This window comes from Salmo trutta, chromosome 17, assembly GCF_901001165.1.
Source record: "Salmo trutta chromosome 17, fSalTru1.1, whole genome shotgun sequence".
NCBI classification, from domain to species: domain Eukaryota; kingdom Metazoa; phylum Chordata; class Actinopteri; order Salmoniformes; family Salmonidae; genus Salmo; species Salmo trutta.
Genome location: NC_042973.1, coordinates 38367434 through 38386810, shown reverse-complemented (window position 1 = coordinate 38386810; position 19377 = coordinate 38367434). Strand labels below are relative to the sequence as shown.

At 40.6% G+C, this 19377-nt stretch overlaps 2 protein-coding genes across 4 annotated transcripts; both read left to right on the top strand.

Moving 5' to 3' along the window:
- Window positions 1–812: 812 nt before the first annotated feature.
- LOC115152150 (ADP-ribosylation factor-like protein 1) lies at window positions 813–4534 on the top strand. Its single transcript, XM_029696711.1, has 6 exons — window positions 813–918; window positions 2464–2601; window positions 2803–2884; window positions 3036–3147; window positions 3341–3519; window positions 3795–4534. Exons 1-6 carry the CDS (start codon window positions 915–917, stop codon window positions 3823–3825), a joined length of 546 nt encoding a protein of 181 aa, XP_029552571.1. The 5' UTR covers window positions 813–914; the 3' UTR covers window positions 3826–4534.
- Window positions 4535–5338: 804 nt separating this feature from the next.
- si:ch211-59o9.10 (uncharacterized) lies at window positions 5339–17514 on the top strand. Of its 3 annotated transcripts, none has more exons than XM_029696708.1 (11): window positions 5339–5490; window positions 10665–10894; window positions 11053–11107; window positions 11238–11781; window positions 12028–12149; window positions 12369–12458; window positions 12537–12630; window positions 12739–12848; window positions 13058–13179; window positions 15774–15873; window positions 16100–17514. In XM_029696708.1, the coding sequence occupies exons 2-11, from the start codon at window positions 10716–10718 to the stop codon at window positions 16154–16156; spliced, it is 1473 nt and encodes a 490-aa protein (XP_029552568.1). In that variant the 5' UTR covers window positions 5339–5490; window positions 10665–10715; the 3' UTR covers window positions 16157–17514. The 3 variants fall into 3 exon arrangements, with proteins under 3 accessions (XP_029552568.1, XP_029552569.1, XP_029552570.1); XM_029696709.1 differs by having other exon boundaries at window positions 5339–5495; XM_029696710.1 differs by lacking the exon at window positions 5339–5490 and adding an exon at window positions 9107–9131.
- The last annotated feature ends 1863 nt before the right edge of the window (window positions 17515–19377 follow it).

Here is a 19377-nt window from a genome sequence, read left to right as displayed (position 1 = left end):
GGCACACTCAGACATAATTTACAAACAAAGCATGTGTTTAGTGAGTCCGCTAGATCAGAGGCAGGGGATGACCAGGGATGTTCTCTTGATAAGTGTAAATTTGACAATTTTACTGTCCTGCTAAGCATTCAAAATGTAACGAGTGTTTTTGGGTGTGAGGGAAAATGTATGGAGTAAAAAGTACATTATTTTCTTTAGGATTGTTGTAAAGTAAAAGTTGTCAAAAATATAAATAGTAAAGTACAGATACCTCAAAAAACGACTTAAGTACTTTACTCCACTGACAGTTAGACACTGGAAATGAAAGCCAGAGATAGGTTTTTAAAGCTTTTGTTTGTATATTGTATGCTGTATTTATTCATTAACATGTTGCTTATTTGTATATTTGTTAGCCAATTTATCTGCTATTGAATATTAATCTGTCTATTTATCTGCTTTTTGAAGTGTAATTGTATTCAATATTCTATGTGACTATAAAACAATTTGCACTAAATAATAAAATGTCATGTTTTTTATTGAAACTATTATGAGTAGCAGTTATTTTTAAAACAGACAGGAGTATTTCACGATGTGTCAATGCAAGCAGCCATAACAAAACTTTGATCCACTCTGCCAGTATGGTCTTCAATTTGTGCTGCCAGTTATTTTCTCCAAACATTAATGTGTACTTTAAAAAATATATATTTACAATGTTGGGACTGTACCGTATAATGTATGATTGTAATGTAAAAGAGTAGACCATCAAATCACCAGTACATCCCTGAAAATAGGTGGCGATAATGTCCTAATAACTGCGCTGTCAATGTAAACAAACCCAAGAGAAAGAAGAAGAGACGCCACTCAATGTACAATAAATATTTTCCTACAAAAAGCTTTGCATACTGATTGATAGCAGGGACTGTTATTAGTCAAAAATGGGTAAGATTCGTTGCTACTTTACAGTTTACTTTTAGAGTTATCGACAAAATTTTACATGAAATCAATGTTTAGCCACTGATTAATGTCTGACCATCATCAGCCAACGTTTTATCTTAATATTTGGATGTATGCCTTAGTGTTAGCATTAGCTAGCTAGGTAGGCTGTTATGGTAAATGTACGATTTCCTATGAATAAATTGTGATTATTTGGTTATTCTTTGAGGTATGCCAGACGAACGTTTGCTGTCCAGTCAATGTCTAAAATACAGATATCGATATGTTGCTCTACTAGCTGGGTCGTTCCACTAGTAGAGTACATTTTGGGTAGTGTAACTTTGTCCAAGGAAACTATTAATTTCACCTAACATTCTGTCATAAAGAGCACATTTTCAACTTCATATTATTTTTTTCCCCATCTCAAGGGGTTAAGATGGGGAAAAATGTTTTCAGAATTTTCAGACTTCTAGGAATATTTGAACCCACTTAACCCCAACCTTTCCTAACATTTTAACCATCATTGCAAAACCCTAGTTATTTTGTTGACATTTTCTGTTGTTTTTTTTGGTGGAAAACTGAGCAGTCGAGCAACACGTTAACCCTCTTGCCCATAGATAGATTGACTAGAAATGTTTTAACAATTTCAATCTGCTGAAGCTTGCATTCAATTGCCCTCCCTGTTACACACAACACGCTGATATTCCCCCTGTCACGAGGGGATTTATGCGTGATTTAAGATGAAAACCTCAACCCTTTTACTTTAAAGGCACTTTATTGGCATTTAGTCTTTTTTGTTTTACTTGTAAAAAAATGTAATGTAAAAAAATACTTTTAACTGCCTTTGAAGTAACAGGGTTGACCATAACAGCGTTGAGCTTTTCATGTAAGCTTGTGTGCAACAGGGAGGGGCAATTGAATGCAAGCTTCACACAAATTGAAACTGTTAAAACATTTTTAGCCAATCTATCTATGGACAACCGGGTTAACGTGATGCTCGACGGGCTCCGTTTTCCACCACAAAAGAAACGACAGAAAATGGCAACAACATAAATAACTAGGGCTTTGCAATGATGGTGAAAGGTTGGGGTTAAGTGATCTTCCTAGAAGTCTGAAAAACATGACGAGGGACGTCAAAATGCAGATTCTTGCCACTTTAGCAAGTCTTTATTCATATAAAAATCTGATTCACAGAATTTTCCATGTGGTCTATATTAAATGGCACGCCAATAATGGTGAACAATTTCTACCTAAAATATCGAAGGGAAACAACCAGCTATCTACCTGAATTACTGGTTTGACCCTCGCTCTGCAGGCATCTCGTATTACATATTCAAGAAAAAAATAACTTGCTGACAAGTGAAAGTGAATGCATACCAGACAGTGCTATTATGTCTTTAGTGGAATTCCTTTCACAATGTGATGCATTTAGCAGACCTGACAGTTGACATTAGTGTTTGTCCTTTGAAGTTATCTGTATAGTTTGACAAATGTTATGAGTAAAGTATTACCACTTGAATCTTCTTTACCCTCCTGCCTTGTTAAATCTAGGTGGGTTCTTCTCCAGTCTTTTTTCTGGCCTGTTTGGCACCAGGGAAATGAGGATACTGATCCTGGGGTTGGATGGAGCTGGGAAAACCACAATCCTTTACAGACTTCAAGTTGGGGAGGTCGTCACCACTATTCCCAGTGAGTGAAAATACTGAACTTCTTCTCAGTGCTGGGGAACACTCACACTGATGGCCTAACTCCTGCATGCCCATACGATGGTATGTCTTGCAACAGATAAATTGGTCACTGAAATGACTCATGCAGTGAATGACATGCAAACAGTTACGATTAACCTACAATACTAGAAATTTGTTGACTTACCATTCTCTTTTTTTTCAGCCATTGGTTTCAACGTGGAAACGGTGACATACAAGAATCTGAAGTTCCAGGTGTGGGATCTTGGAGGGCAGACCAGTATTAGGTATTGACATTCCTGACTTCAACTTATTTATTGTAGCATATGTCTCACACATATCTGAATATTGCAACCATTAGCAGTCAGTTTGTCAAGAGTCAACCAACAAATGTATTGGTTACCCTAATGTTTCTTCTTGCATCTTTCTCTGTTTCAGGCCTTACTGGCGCTGCTACTACTCCAACACTGATGCTGTTATCTATGTAGTGGACAGCAGTGACAGGGACAGGATGGGAATCTCCAAGTCTGAACTGGTGGCTATGCTTGAGGTATAAGTAATGTGGCTTTAGTAGCTTGTATAAAAGCCTTTCATACTTGAATATGTTTACTGGTCCCATGGCTCACACTAGCTCCTTTTATCCATGTACTTGCTATATTTTGATGGAATTGTGAGCTAAACAGCATGTGCAGTCACAGACTATGTGTCCAGATATAGAGGATCTGTCTGTATTCTCTCTGCAGGAGGAGGAGTTGAAGAAGGCTATACTGGTGGTGTTTGCCAACAAGCAAGACATGGAGCAGGCCATGACTCCCACTGAGGTCGCCAATTCCCTCGGCCTGCCAGCACTCAAAGACAGAAAGTGGCAGATCTTCAAGACCTCCGCCACCAAGGGAACAGGGTTGGACGAGGCCATGGAATGGTAATGGAATAGGAACCAAATTAATGAGGCTGTTTAGTTACGAATAAGGCGGTTTTAGTGTGTGTGTGTGTGTGTGTGTGTGTGTGTGTGTGTGTGTGTGTGTGTGTGTGTGTGTGTGTGTGTCTTTCAGCTGTTAAGATGATGACAGTTTTAACTTATCATTAAATTAATAACATGGTTTGCATTAGGAACAAGAATATGAATGACAAGCTGAGGTGTCATTCAATATACAACAACAAAACTAAATAATTGTTCTGTTTCTGCTTACTCCTTAGGCTGGTGGAGTCTCTCAAGAGCGGACAGTAACCTCAGCCTAACACCATGCAAATAAATGTAACTTCCTGACGCATATTTATGCTCCTGGGCCTGTTTCCAAAAGCATCTTAAGGCTAAATTCATCGTTAGAATCTTCGTTGGAGCATTGTTAAATCTCTGAGCTGTTTCCCAAAACCATCGTTACTAAAGTTGCACTTGAAAACACTCAGTATTTACCAACTGCCTCACCACTCGTAGAACAGCTAAGTGCATCGTTATGTTTTTGACCTTCTGTGTCACTTTATTTACAGAAGATCTCTGCTAAATATAGAATCAAGATGTTCATCTCTCTGATTGTGACTGCCGATAACAGAACAAAGTTGACTACAAATACAAAGTTGCTAAAGTCTTTGCAGTTGTTACAAACAAGTGAAGGATAAAAATATGCTTCAAATTAAAACCAAGATGACAGCATTAAAAGATAAATAGGCTACATGGGTCTATATATTTCAACCATATTGAAATCAATGTCATGTTCAATCAATTTAATTCTATTTTGCCAATTATTGTCTGTATCTGTAATTTTTGCCTCAATATATTTTGATGTGTAACAACATGTGCGCAATGATGTGCTCAATATGTGATTTTGTGCATTATTGGGTAAGCATTATAAGTTGCCTCAATATTTGCAGCCAGCCATAGGTGGTAATATCTCTCTAGGAGCTGATCCATCATCAGGATTTTGGAGTAAGATTTGAAAGAAGAAAATTGATTTGAGAGCAGCGCTGCTTTTGTTTCGGTCCTATCTGTATCAACACATGGTCTAACAATGCTTTTAGCGAACGTTCATTCTGCATGTTGTTTTGAGAAACGGACGTTACATCTTAGGCCGTTGTAAGAATGAGGCATCATTAAAACACTCCTAAACCAAGTTCCGTGGCTATCAGGAAACCGGGCCCTTAACTGAATGGTTTGCCTTTTTGCAGGGGACATGCTAAAGATGGTATTTTTTTTATTGCTGTCCCTGAGTCTGATGTTTTACATCGGCTTCAATTTAGTTCCTATCAATTTCCCTTTTCTATTCCTAGTATATCTAGCTAGGTGGACTCGTTGTTGAGTGTATAGTGTGTGTATGTGTGTGTGTATATATATATATATATATATATATATATATATATTCTTTTTTTTTTAAGTTATGATATGTGGTTGTCTCTGGGTTTTTTTTGTGTGTGTGAAGTGACTCATTATTGGTGATGATAAGTTGGGTTAATTGATTTTTAATATTTATTTATGTACATTGATAATGGAGTTAATGATAATGTAAATACAAAATAATTAAATAAATCAACATCGTATTTGCAAGTGATGGCGGTTACTGGTATGTGAATTTACATATTAAGTGCGGGAGAATATAACCACAGTTTTCAAACATGTATGCTCTGATATTACCACAGAGTTGTCATTATCTTTGATATTATGGTCTCTTCAAAAACACTTCTGATAGTTAATTTTTTATGAAGTGATGTCGGAAGTGAACATGGGACATTACACGTCACAAACGGAAATAAAACAGCATGTTGTGGTTTTGGCGCTGGAAGAGAAAGGAAAGTAGTAGCTGGTTAGCTAACTGGCTAGAATGTTTAGTCGTTGTATTTTGTGAGATGGATTAACAAGAGAGTTCTCAAGAACAAGGACCAATTGAATCGTAATCACGAAGTAAGGTGTGATCTATGTGAACGTATTAGTTTTGTTGTATTTATATTAGATCAGTCAACAGTCGTTAGCTAGCATACCACCGGGTAGCCACAGGCACAGTTAGCTAGCCAACGCATACCAACAGAGTGCAGTACATACTTGCCAGTAAATTAGTTAACGTTTACAGGTTCACACCTCAAATAGGGAATAGCTAGCTAGGTACACTCATTGATATGTTTATGTTACGTTAAGACGTTACGTTCCCACAATATTTAAGGATATGACTCATTCGCTTCATGATTTATGCCGTCAAAATAGTCATTTCAGAGTCAAATAAATAGGAATCCTATAGAATTATTCGAATTCCTTGGTCAAATACAGGTAGTTATATTTTAAGCTAGCTGCCTAGTTAGTAGTCTGATTTAATCAGGCTGTAATACACAATTAATTGGTATATACAGTACAGTGACTTTAAAGTATTCCCACCCCTAGAGTTGATCAAAATGTTGTTACAAGGTGGGATTAAAATATATTTAATTGTCTTTTTTTTTTTTTTGTCCAATGATCTACACAAAGTACTCTGCAATGTCAAAGTGGAAGAAAAATTCTAACATTTGTATATAAAAAATAAATAAAAATAAAACACTAATATAGCTTAATTAGATAAGTATTCAACCCCCTGAGTCAATACATGTTAGAATCACCTTGGGCAGCGTTTACACCTGTGAGTTTTTCTGGGTAAGTCTAAGAGCTTTGCACACCTTTTCTAAGCAACTACAGTGTATATTTGGCCTTGTGTTTTTAGGTTATTGTCCTGCTGAAAGGTGAATTTGTCTCCCAGTGTCTGTTGGAACGCAGACTGAACCAGGTTTTCCTCTAGGATTTTGCGTGTGCTTAGTTCTATTCTGTTAATTTTTATCCTAAAAAAACTCCATAGTCCTTGCCGATGACAAGCATACACATAACATGATGAAGTCACCACCATGCTTGAAAATATGAAGGGTGGTACCCATATTTTTTACCCATCTACCAATAGGTGCCCTTTGCATTTCAAAACCATCCCTGGTCTTTGTGGTTGAATCTGTTTGAAATTCACTGCTCGACTGAGGGACCTTACAGATAATTGCATGTGTGGGGTACAGAGATGAGGTAGTCATTAAATTAATGTATGATTATTGAATGACTACCTCATCTCTGTACCCCACACATACAATGATCTGTACACAGTGAGTCTCTGCAACTTATGTCATTTGTTAAGCACATTTTTACTCAGTAACTTATTTAGGCTTGCCCTAACAAAGGGGTTGAATACGTGTTGACTGAAGACATTTCAGCTTTTCATTTTTAATTAATTTGTAAAAATGAAGAGGAAAAACATAATCCACTTTGACATTCTGGAGTATGCTAGTGACAACAAAAAATCTTGATTTAAAACATTTTTAATTCAGGCTGTAACAACAAAATGTGGAAAAAGTCAAGGGGTGTGAATACTTTCTGAAGGAACCGGTATATTTAAATTTTTTATCTAAAAGCATAATTTATCAAAGTTGGCATATTTATTCAATTTTGGCCTTACCCAGGCCTCCTTTAAGACTCCATATTGTTTAATCTGTAGGTGCTACACAGCAAACATTGGTGTCATATGAAGCTTTACAGCTTGCTCTGTAATACGTAGTATTTAGATTTCAGTAACTTTTTTTACATTAATTTAGGAATATTGAAGAATATAAAACATGAATATTGAAAACACACAATTTGATTTGGCAAATGTTTCAATGTATTGTTGAACATAATATATTAAACGGACATATCAAAGTTCCAGAGTGGGCTGTCTGCTACTTTTAGAGTTAAGATCCAATTTGTCCGCATTACCAACAGTGAATGTGGTAACCCATTTGTAGGATGTGCAGTGATACAAGTACAAGGAAGGCTGTGATTGGTTACATTGCCTAGTATTCCATTTTCTCTCTAAAAATTGGGCCATAACTTTAAATCTAGCATAGGTCCACTCTAGAACTTGAATATGCTTGTGGAGTGTATTATGTTCAACAATGTATAAAACAAAAATAGCAAAATCCCCAAAAATTTTTTTTTTTTTCAATATTAATTTATTTAAATTTTTATTGAAATCAAAATACTACTCATATTACAGAGCAAGCGGTAAAGCATCTACAGATGAAACATTATGGAGTCTTAAAGGTGGCTGTGGTAAGGCCAAAATGTCATAAGTACGTCAACTTAGATTAATTATTTCTCAATTATGCTTTTAGATTCAAATGTCAAAAATCCTTCCTCCAAAAATCATGGTCTTTTTTGTCTGGGTTTCATGAGGAATCACTGTTTCCCCATACCTTTTATTTATTTATATTTTATATATATATACACACACACACAGTTGAAGTCGGAAATCTATATACACCTTAGCCAAATACATTTAAACTCAGTTTTTCACAATTCCTGACATTTAATCCTAGTAAAAATTCCCTGTTTTAGGTCAGTTACAATCACCACTTTTATTTTAAGAATGTGAAATGTCAGAATAATTTGAGTGATTTATTTCAGCTTTTATTTCTTTCATCACATTCCCAGTGGGTCAGAAGTTTGCATACACTCAATTAGTATTTGGTATCATTGCCTTTAAATTGTTTAACTTGGGTCAAACATTTCGGGTAGCCTTCCACAAGCTTCCCACAATAAGTTGGATGAATTTTGGCCCATGTCTCCTGACAGAGCTGGTGTAACTGAGTCAGGTTTGTCCTTGCTCGCACATGCTTCTTCAGTTCTGCCCACACATTTTCTATAGGATTGAGGTCAGGGCTTTGTGATAGCCACTCCAATACCTTGATTTTGTTGTCCTTAAGCCATTTTGCCACAACTTTGGAAGTATGCTTGGTGTCATTGTCCATTTGGAAGACCCATTTGCGACCAAGTTTAAACTTCCTGACTGATGTCTTGAGATGTTGCTTCAATATATCCATATACTTTTCCTTCCTCATGATGTCATCTATTTTGTGAAGTGCACCAGTTCCTCCTGCAGCAAAGCACCCCCACAACATGCCGCTGCCACCCCCGTGCTTCACGGTGGGGATGGTGTTCTTCGGCTTGCAAGCCTCCCCGTTATTCCTCCAAACATAGCAATGGTCATTATGACCAACAGTTCTCTTTTTGTTTTATCAGACCAGAGGATATTTCTCCAAAAAGTACGATCGTTGTCCCCATGTGCAGTTGCAAACCGTAGTCTGGCTTTTTTATGGCGGTTTTGGAGCAGTGGCTTCTTCCTTGCTGAGCGGCCTTTCAGGTTATGTCGATATTGGACTCGTTTTACTGTGGATATAGATATTTTTGTACCTGTTTCCTCCAGCATCTTCACAAGGTCCTTTGCTGTTGTTCTGGGATTGATTTGCACTTTTTGCACCAAAGTACGTTCATCTCTAGGAGACAGAACGCGTCTCCTTCCTGAGTGGTATGACAGCTGCGTGGTCCCATGGTGTTTATACTTGCGTACTATTGTTTGTACAGATGAACGTGGTACCTTCAGGCATTTGGAAATTGCTCCCAGGGATGAACCAGACTTGTGGAGGTCTACAATCTTTTTCCTGAGGTCTTGGCTGATTTATTTTGATTTTCCATTGATGTCAAGCAAAGAGGCACTGAGTTTGAAGGTAGGCCTTGAAGTACATCCACAGGTACACCTCCAATTGACTCAAATTATGTCAATTAGCCAATCAGAAGCTTCTAAAGCCATGACAATTCGCAAGTTCTACAGCACAATGGCAGTCGTCTGAAGTGTAAAACTTCTATTGACTCAATAATTCATGCCTTCTGGGAATGTAAAAAAAAAAAGGTTATTACAATATGTTTTTTTTAAATTAGTCTGTCTGTATATTTGAAGGCATGACATGAGGTTGCGGTGTGTTACCCGAAGGGTTGAACAATACTCTTCTCATCAATTATAAAAAAAATACAAAAAAAAGTATTCTCAAACACTGGAAATCAGCCAATCCTCCGTCGTTCACGCAATGGAAAGATCAAAAGCTTTATTATCTGGGCGATGGAGACAAACAACTGTGCAGTTTGAGGCCATGTGGCAGAAAGTGATATGGCGATAGGGATGGGGGCTAGTGGGTCTGGGCAGGTGTGATGTAGTGATGTTTTCTAGGATGTAGTCGTGTGTATGTTTTGTATTGTTTATAAAATCTCATAAAAATAAAACATCTAAAAAAATGTGGAAAAAGTCAAGGGGTGTAAATACTTTCTAAAGGCAATGTAGCTTGAAACTAATGGCTGCAAAATTGTGTAAATGTTCCTTACAAGCCAGAATGTTGACTCAAATTACATTTAAATGTACTATACCTGTTGTCTATGCGGTTTGTCCTTCAGCCGCTTAAAATTTGAGACAAGATATCCACAGGAAAGTATTGCTTACCCAACTTTTTAGAGAACCATACTTATTTTTTCTCTCTTCGACAGCTGTTGAACCAAGCATGCAAAATGGTCATGAAAATGGTATATTCTAAACCAGGGGGGATGGAGAACAATCAACACCTTTTTTTGTGTGAATTTAATTTAATTTGGAGGGGATTTCTAAACCAGGGGGGATGGAGAACAATCAACACCTTTTTTTGTGTGAATTTAATTTAATTTGGGGGGGATTTCAGTCTTCCCAAAACAATTCCAACAAAAAGGTGTGGATTGTTCTCCTCCCTCCCCTAATTCAGAATATTCAATTGTCATGGCATACTTGGTTCAATAGCTATTGACGAGGGAACCAAATATCCAGTATACATTTTTATTTTATTTTATTTTTTACCTTTGTGCAGAACCAAACCATATACCTAACAATACTTTCCTGTGAATATTTTGTCTCATCTGAGCAGCTGAAGTACAAACTGCACAGACTATTGGTAGAGTAAGTTTAAATGCACATTTTTTTTCTCTCAACATTCTGGCTTGTAAAGAACAATTACATGATTTTGCGGCCATTAGTTTCAGGCTGTATATACCAATTAAGTGATTAACTGGACTACCTACCCAGCTAGTAACTTCTCCAGAGGCACCTTCTTATGTAATTTAGGATTAATGATATACAGTAGCAAACCTTGTTAAGACTGCATGATTATGAAAAAGTAGACTGCTCTAACTTTGTCATTAATCACATAAAATGGTGTGAATGTGTGTTGGTTTGCACATTGCAGCTTTGACAGTGTGTGGACCATACACAAGCTAGTAGCTCGATCTTCGTAGACATGGACAGTACACCGGAGAACTTGGAGCCCAGCAGTCCACTTCAGGACTTGGAGGAACTAGACACCATGGGACCCCTGAATCGGGCATGCCTACTGGATGAGCGAGACCTGCTCTTTGGTGATCTCAGCGATGTTGGCACCCTAAACGAGCCCCCTGTCGTCATCCTTGAGACGCCCAGGTACACTGCTGCTGAGCATATTATGGTCCTGTATTTACTAGGAACACTTACTACCATCAGTGCAATAAAGATACAGCTCCCATTTCTGTCCGTATACCTTACAAAGCAAGACTGTGTAGAGCTATATTCCTCAAAATGTTCTCATTTTGCTTGTGCAGCCCTCAGTGCCTCAGAAGGAGACGGCGGTACAATACGTTTGAAAACTTTGGATCGGTAAGTTGAATACATTCTGAAGGCAACAATTTACTATAAAATCCAAGTGTGACGTCTCAAGTCTTGCAACAGAAATGTAAAGTTGAGTCGCTGAATGTCGCCACAGCCTGACCTTGACCTTTTTTTGAAGGTTTCTCTCAGCCCACCTCCCAGTCGAGAGGACAAACCTCTCATGACCCCCACCTCTCATCAGATGTCAAAACGTAAAAAGCTGTCCGTGCCAGCCACCAGCATGAGAGGTGAAGCCAAACCGGGCACCTCGTGGGCAACCAGTGGTTTTGTTGCTGCTTCATCTCTCATGACAACAGACTCTTCTCTGGTTACCTGGCTGGAACCTCCTCTCCCTTTCTCTATGCCATGTTCTTATTCATCGTCACCACCCTCATCCTCCCTTGGTGCGCCCCCTGCCTCGCAGGAAGTGACAGCCGGGGAAGGATTTTGCAGAAACACATCGTCTCAGGCTCCTGTGGCAGTATCCACAGTGGAACCTGGGCTCCCTAGTTACAACAGAGTCAGGAAGAGGACCTGTAAAAGAGCAGCCTCTACCAAGTCCACCTCCAAGGCCTCCACATTTGCCCAAGCCCCAACAAACCCCACCACAGACTCTGTGTCATTCCTGCCAGGCACAGAGAAAGAGAGTCCTGTTGCTGGCTGGGAGGTTCCTTTCTCTACAGGTAAGAAGATGACACACATACTAAGGCGAAAAGAAGTTTAGCTCTTTGATAGGATGCTACTTCGAAATGTTGCGGGCCCAATATAGACCTACCTAAAAGTTAACTGCAGATTAGATTCTAGGTCACTTTTAAGTGACTCACTACACATTGACCAACCGGACTCAAACAGAATTCACAGACAACAGCAGAACCATAAGCTTACCCTTGGTGTGTCTCTGGACCCTCTGACTACTCTTCTCTCAACAGCCGAAGCAATGCCGCCCAAATATGATGAGGTGGTCATCAGTGATGATGATGATGTCATTGTAGAGGCTGTGGTTCGCGCAGTGCAGTTGAAGGAAGATGAGGCATTTGCGCGCAGTCTTCAGGTAGGGATACCTCAAAGGGTACCACTTATCTCTTTAAAACAAGCTTGCTTTAAGTCAACACTGGTCGACAACACACTGTTGGGTTCTCTACTTCAGGCTAATTCAATCATAATCAGTACATTCGGGATTGGAACTGAATTAATGACTTTCACATAAAACCATAAAAGCTTCAGTCTCCTGATTTGTCTGTGAGATGATGGATTATTTTTTTCTCTGTAGGAACAGTTTGACCGAGAGGAGCAACTGCAGCAGGAACAAAGGAGGCAGCAGGAAGCCATGCCGCCCAACAGACCCCACCACAACTACCCGGTGAGTATTATGTCCAAAAGCACGTACACACTCAATGTGACACTGAATGGGTCTGATTATTGTGCTGTCCCCCTCCAGTATGCTCCTCATTTAGGGATGAACTGGATGTCGCCCTGGCCCTCAGCAGTGAACTACGCAGCGTTTTCGCCTCTCGTTGCGGGATTAGAGGAAGGTATGTTACTGAACAACAACCACAGTAGTGTGAAATTTACTGGTATGCTTGATGTACTACTTGTTGCTGTGGTGTGTATGTGTGTTAAGTGTGTGTTGAATCATTCAGAGTTGATGGGAAGGCGCAGAGGAAGAGGCCGATCTCGCACTCCTCGTCGCAGAAACCCCCGTCATGCGGTCTCTTCCCTCTTTGATGACAGTCAGGGAGACAACTATGAGGTACAATCTGCCTGGGTCCATTTGTGAAACAAACAAAGCTTTTGTCCTCCCCATGTAGGCATCACACCTTCTGTTTTGCAGTCACTCTTACATAGGTTTTCCAGCATTGTTCTTGCATTGATTTATGTCTTGCATCCCTAGTAACCCCATTATTGTCTTAATAATGTGGGTTTTGGTTCATGTGTGTATGCTCTGTTTTGATCTCTCAGGCTCTACTGGCCTTTGAGGAGGGCCAGGGTGCTGTTGTGGCCAAGAAAACCCTGAGTGAGAGAGAGATCGAGAGGCTGCCTACGAAAACCTACGACCCAGCACATAGTGCAGGAAAGACACAGTAAGTCACAAACGAGTACCTTTTCCATAATGTAAGATGGGGCTGTCTGAGCACAGGATATTGTTCCAGCCAAAGCACATTGATTAAACTCATCATAGTTTCCAATAAAGATGAAGCAGTGCAGTTCACCAGTTCTAATTGAAATACATCAATTTACTTGCTCAGAATATCAGCACACTTCAGATTAGTGCAGCACTATATACTTCGGTACTTTTTCATTACTACATGAACAACGAGCGCAAAGTTCATGGCTTTTGCCTGCTCTACTTATTGCTAGAGCACTGGAAGTCTGGGCTGTAACATGTTAGCTCCCCACTCATGCTGCACAGAAGTTAAAGATTCACCCATTTTGAATGTTATATTGCTTTTGTGCATCTGAGCTCTATCGATTCCCAGGGTCATTTCATGTTTATCTGAGTTATTGCCGTTCAAGCAGGCAGTAAGTTGGCCGGTATGACTTAGCATTGCGATAAAGCCGCTCTCACTAAACTGGAAGTTAATAGGAATACAAATTACATTTTATTGGTCGCGTGGCGCTAGAAACAAGCATTTCTCTGCACCTGCAATAGCACATGCAAAATGTGTGTACACAGTGCATTTGGAAAGTATTCAGACCCCTTTACTTTTCCCACATTGTTACATTACAGCCTAATTCTAAAATTGATTAAATAAATCCTTTCTCATCATTCTACACACAATACCCCATAATGACGAAGAAAAAACTTTCTTTTTTTTTTTTTAGAAATGTTTGCAAATGTATTAAAATGAACAGATACCTTATTTACATAAGTATTAAGACCCTTTGCTATGAGACTCGAAATTAAGCTCAGGTGCATCTGGTTTCCATTGATCATCCTTGAGATGTTTCTACAACTTGATTGGAGTCCACCTGTGCGAAAAACAATTGTTTGGACATAATTTGGAAAGACACACACCTGTCTATATAAGGTCCCACAGTTGACAGGGCATGTCGGAGCAAAAACCAAAACATGAGGTCGAAGGAAGTGTCCGTAGAGCTCCGAGGCAGGATCGAGGCACAGATCTGGGGAAGGATACCAAAACATTTCTGCAGCATTGAAGGTCTCCAAGAACACAGTGGCCTCCATCATTCTTAAATGGAAGAAGTCTGGAACCACCAAGACTCTTCCCAGAGCTGGCCGCCTGGCCAATCGAGGGAGAAGGGCCTTGGTCAAGGAGGTGACCAAGAACCCGATGGTCACTCTGACAAAGCTCCAGAGTTCCTCTGTGGAGATGGGAGAACCTTTCAAAAGGACAACCATCTCAGCAGCACTCCACCAATCAGGCCTTTATGGTAGTGGCCAGACTGAAGCCACTCCTCAGTAAAAGGCACATGACAGCCTGCTTGGAGCGTCAACCCGCTTGGAGCGCCTGAATGCCAAGCATCACATCTGGAGGAAACCTGGCACCATCACTACGGTGAAGCATGGTGGTGGCAGCATCGTGCTGTGGGGATGTTTTTCAGCAGCAGAGACTAGTCAGGATTGAGGGAAAGATGAACGGAGCAAAGTACAGAGATCCTTGATGAAAACCTGCTCCGGAGCGCTCAGGACCTCAGACTGAGGTGAAGGTTCAACTTCCAACAGGACAACGACCCCAAGCACACAGCCAAGACAACGCAGGAGTGGTTTCGGGACAAATCTCAATGTCCTTGAGTGGCCCAGCCAGAGCTGGACTTGAACCTGACTGAACATCTCTGGAGAGACCTGAAAATAACTGTGCCGATATATTAGGATGATGTTGGTGTGGCATTGACTAAAATACAGTAGAATAAAATACAGTATACATAAGATGAGTAAAGCAGTGTGTAAACATTATTAAAGTGACTAGTGTTCCATTTTTAAAGTGGCCTGTGATTCAATGTTATGTATATAGGGCAGCAGCCTGTAAGGTGCAGGTTTGAGTAACCAGGTGGTAGCCGGCTAGTGGTGGCCATTTAACAGTCTGATGGCCTTGAGATAGAAGCTGCTTCAGTCTCTGAGTCCCAGCTTTGATGCACCTGCACTGACCTTGCCTTCTGTATTATAGCTGGGTGAACAGGATGTGGCTCGGGTGGTTGATGTCCTTGATGATCTTTTTGGCCTTCCTGTGGCCTTGTGTGTAGATTGATGTGGAAATAAAACAATTTCATACATTTTAGAATAAGGCTGTAATGTAAAAAAATATGGAAAAAGTTAAGGGGTCTGAATATTTTCCGAAGGCACTATATATTACATACAGTATATTTCACAGCGGTTTAGATGGTACACTGTCTACACTATGCTTGCTTTGTCATATAAACTGTAATTAGGTGAATGATTTGAATTTTAGCAACCAGGAAATGGCAGAACGATATCTGCATAGTGCACCTTTAATCGTATCTCCATCACGTCTATAGATACTGTCCCCCTTCGTCTGTCACATCTCTTCCTCACCTAACTCAACTGACTGTGAGCTTGTGCTGTCATAAATGTCATTAATGGGTTTAAAGATACAGTATCGAAGTCAAAATTCTGGTTTAGTGACAATACTACTACTACTACTACTACTGTATTCTCTTAGTGTTCTCCAGTGATAATGTTTTCCTCTGTGTACAGGTGTCAGATCTGTTTCTCAGACTATACAGAGGGGGAACTGCTGAGGATGCTCCCATGCCTCCATAACTACCATATGCAATGCATCGACCGCTGGTTAAAGGTACACACTTTTTCTGTGGTGCAATATAAGCAGGCCCCAACACACAAACAACAACATATTTAGACAGCACTGTGTTACAATGCAGTTACACAACAGTTGGTGTTCTCACCATTTAAAATGTCATTAAATTAACTATTGAACCTTGAGTTTGTACAAGGTAAATGGAAAACTATATGAACATCTATTAGAATTAGAAAAAATACACCTGGTTGTTTGCTATTGGCAGGAAAACTCCACGTGCCCTATCTGCCGAATTGACATATCCGAGTGCAGTGGTGACTGAGCCCGAGTGACCACGAAACATGACCTGGACCTCACCGGACGTGCAACGCGACAACCTCTCATGTGTTAAGGTGTTTACGAGACTTTAAGAATTAAGTTTAATTTTATACTCTGAAGATCGACATCCTACAATAACATTCATCACCAGATAAGAGTTGAAATGTTTTTGTTTTTTTATTAAAACCTCAGAATTATCCACCCACGTGAAGTTATTCTACTTGAATGAAGCAACTCAGGGTCGCTGCTATGTTTTAGTATTCTCATTCCACATTGAATGTTTTTTCAGAGCCCCAAAATATTTTTCCAGCATAGTTTCAAATAAATATTCTCAGGTGGTTTTATAGTGGTTTAGGCAAAGTTGGTCTGTTAAAAAAATATTGTATAAAAAGTAAAATGCAAGACTACAAAAGCCAATATACTGTTTCAAGTATGCATGGAACAAGGAAAGCATATTAAACAGCATATACTGTTGTACGTTGAATGCACTGTTATAGCTTCTATTGAACCTTAATATGGCCTTCAATCATTCTGGCGTTTGGACTAGTCAGGTGGCTTAGACCCTTCTTAATAAAACCTCTTCATAGAGGGCACCATAACTTTGATGTTATTGTCACATTTCAAGGCAGTGGTGTCAAGTGTGGCCAGTCATTCCTCAGGTTCGTAGTACTGCTTTTTCATGGCTCTGTACTTCCTCAGGTAGTAAAGTGCTTCCAACTCCATGATGACAAACTCCCCTCAGGCTATCATTTGTTTGATCATCTCTGGGTCTTTCACATCTTTGTTATTCAAAAATACAGACTTCAGTCTATCCCTAAAGTAGCCATTGCCTTTGGGATACTCCCGTCCAAGGTAGAGGAGCGGAACAGTGACAATTACCCATTGACCAAAAGTTAGATGCACTTACGAATGGCCAGAGAAGGGGGTAGAAACATGTATATTAAAAAAATAATTTAAATAAAAGTGCATTAGGGCAAGTAGCCTAGCGGTGAGAGAGGTGAGCCAGCAACCGGAAGGTTGCCAGTTCGAATCCCAGGTTCGACTGAAAATCTGTCAGGAAGTGAGCTGGCAACCGAAGGGTTGCTGGTATCAAATGCCTGACGATGTGCCCTTGAGCAAGGCACTTGCCCCCACCTCCCACAACACAGCTCCCCTGGAGCCCAGTCTGTATGTGTGCGTGTCTTTTGGAGGGGTTCAGTTAAAAGGTGATGTATTTCGGAAGGGTTCAGTTAAAAGGTGATGTCTTTCAGGGGGGGTTCAGTTAAAAGGTGATGTCTTTCAGGGGGGTTCAGTTAAAAGGTGAAGTTAAATTATGATTGGACCTTGTGTGCAATTTCCCAATAAAGTTATCTTAATCTTAAAGTAGTGGTCATTTGATTTCTGGACGTCCTGTTATACTTTAGACAAAAGGTCACGCGAACAAGAAATTGAAAGGGACAAAGTTATGCTTACATTTTTTATCCAGCCTGACCACTTCACTCCTTAATGGATAAGCCACGGTCCCAAAGGCTAGGGACAATTGGACAGCACACAGGTGACTTTCAGTGCTGAAACGCATAACTACGTTAACATAGTTGCCTAGAAGGTGAACTCAAAACAAAGTGTAAACAGAAGGTGCTTTATCACTGCATTAATTAGCCTAGTCGCACGGTTGCCATCATATACTGCGGTTGTCCTTACGTGCACATACTTATAAAACGCTAGCTAGTTGGCTAACTTGGCTATTAGTTTACTTTTTGGCTAGACACTGCTGCTGGTGTTGTGGCTAACAGCCAATGCTTTACTCTCTACTCTAATATACTGCTCAAAAAAATAAAGGCAACACTAAAATAACACATCCTAGATCTGAATGAATGAAATAATCTTATTAAATACTTTTCTTTACGTAGTTGAATGTGCTGACAACAAAATCACACAAAAATAATCAATGGAAATCCAATTTATCAACCCATGGAGGTCTGGATTTGGAGTCACACTCAAAATTAAAGTGGAAAACCACACTACAGGCTGATCCAACTTTGATGTAATGTCCTTAAAACAAGTCAAAATGAGGCTCAGTAGTGTGTGTGTGTGGCCTCCACGTGCCTGTATGACCTCCCTACAACGCCTGGGCATGCTCCTGATGAGGCTCCTGATGGTCTCCTGAGGGATCTCCTCCCAGACCTGGACTAAAGCATCCGCCAACTCCTGGACAGTCTGTGGTGCAACGTGTTGGTGGATGGAGCGAGACATGATGTGCTCAATTGGATTCAGGTCTGGGGAACGGGCGGGCCAGTCCATAGCATCAATGCCTTCCTCTTGCAGGAACTGCTGACACACTCCAGCCACATGAGGTCTAGCATTGTCTTGCATTAGGAGGAACCCAGGGCCAACCGCACCAGCATATGGTCTCACAAGGGGTCTGAGGATCTCATCTCGGTACCTAATGGCAGTCAGGCTACCTCTGGCGAGCACATGGAGGGCTGTGCGGCCCACCAAAGAAATGCCACCCTACACCATGACTGACCCACCGCCAAACCGGTCATGCTGGAGGATGTTACAGGCAGCAGAACGTTCTCCACGGCGTCTCCAAACTCTGTCACGTCAGTCACATGTGCTAAGTGTGAACCTGCTTTCATCTGTGAAGAGCACAGGGCGCCAGTGGTGAATTTGCCAATCTTGGTGTTCTCTGGCAAATGTCAAACGTCCTGCACGGTGTTGGGCTGTAAGCACAACCCCCACCTGTGGACGTCGGGCCCTCATACCACCCTCATGGAGTCTGTTCCTGACCGTTTGAGCAGACACATGCACATTTGTGGCCTGCTGGAGGTCATTTTGCAGGGCTCTGGCAGTGCTCCTCCTGCTCCTCCTTGCACAAAGGCGGAGGTAGCGGTCCTGCTGCTGGGTTGTTGGCCTCCTCCACGTCTCCTGATGTACTGGCCTGTCTCCTGGTAGCGCCTCCATGCTCTGGACACTACGCTGACAGACACAGCAAACCTTCTTGCCACAGCTCGCATTGATGTGCCATCCTGGATGAGCTGCACTACCTGAGCCACTTGTGTGGGTTGTAGACTCCGTCTCATGCTACCACTAGAGTGAAAGCACCGCCAGCATTCAAAAGTGACCAAAACATCAGCCAGGAAGCATAAGAACTGAGAAGTGGTCTGTGGTCACCACCTGCCGAACCACTCCTTTATTGGGGGTGTCTTGCTAATTGCCTATAATTTCAACCTGTTGTCTATTCCA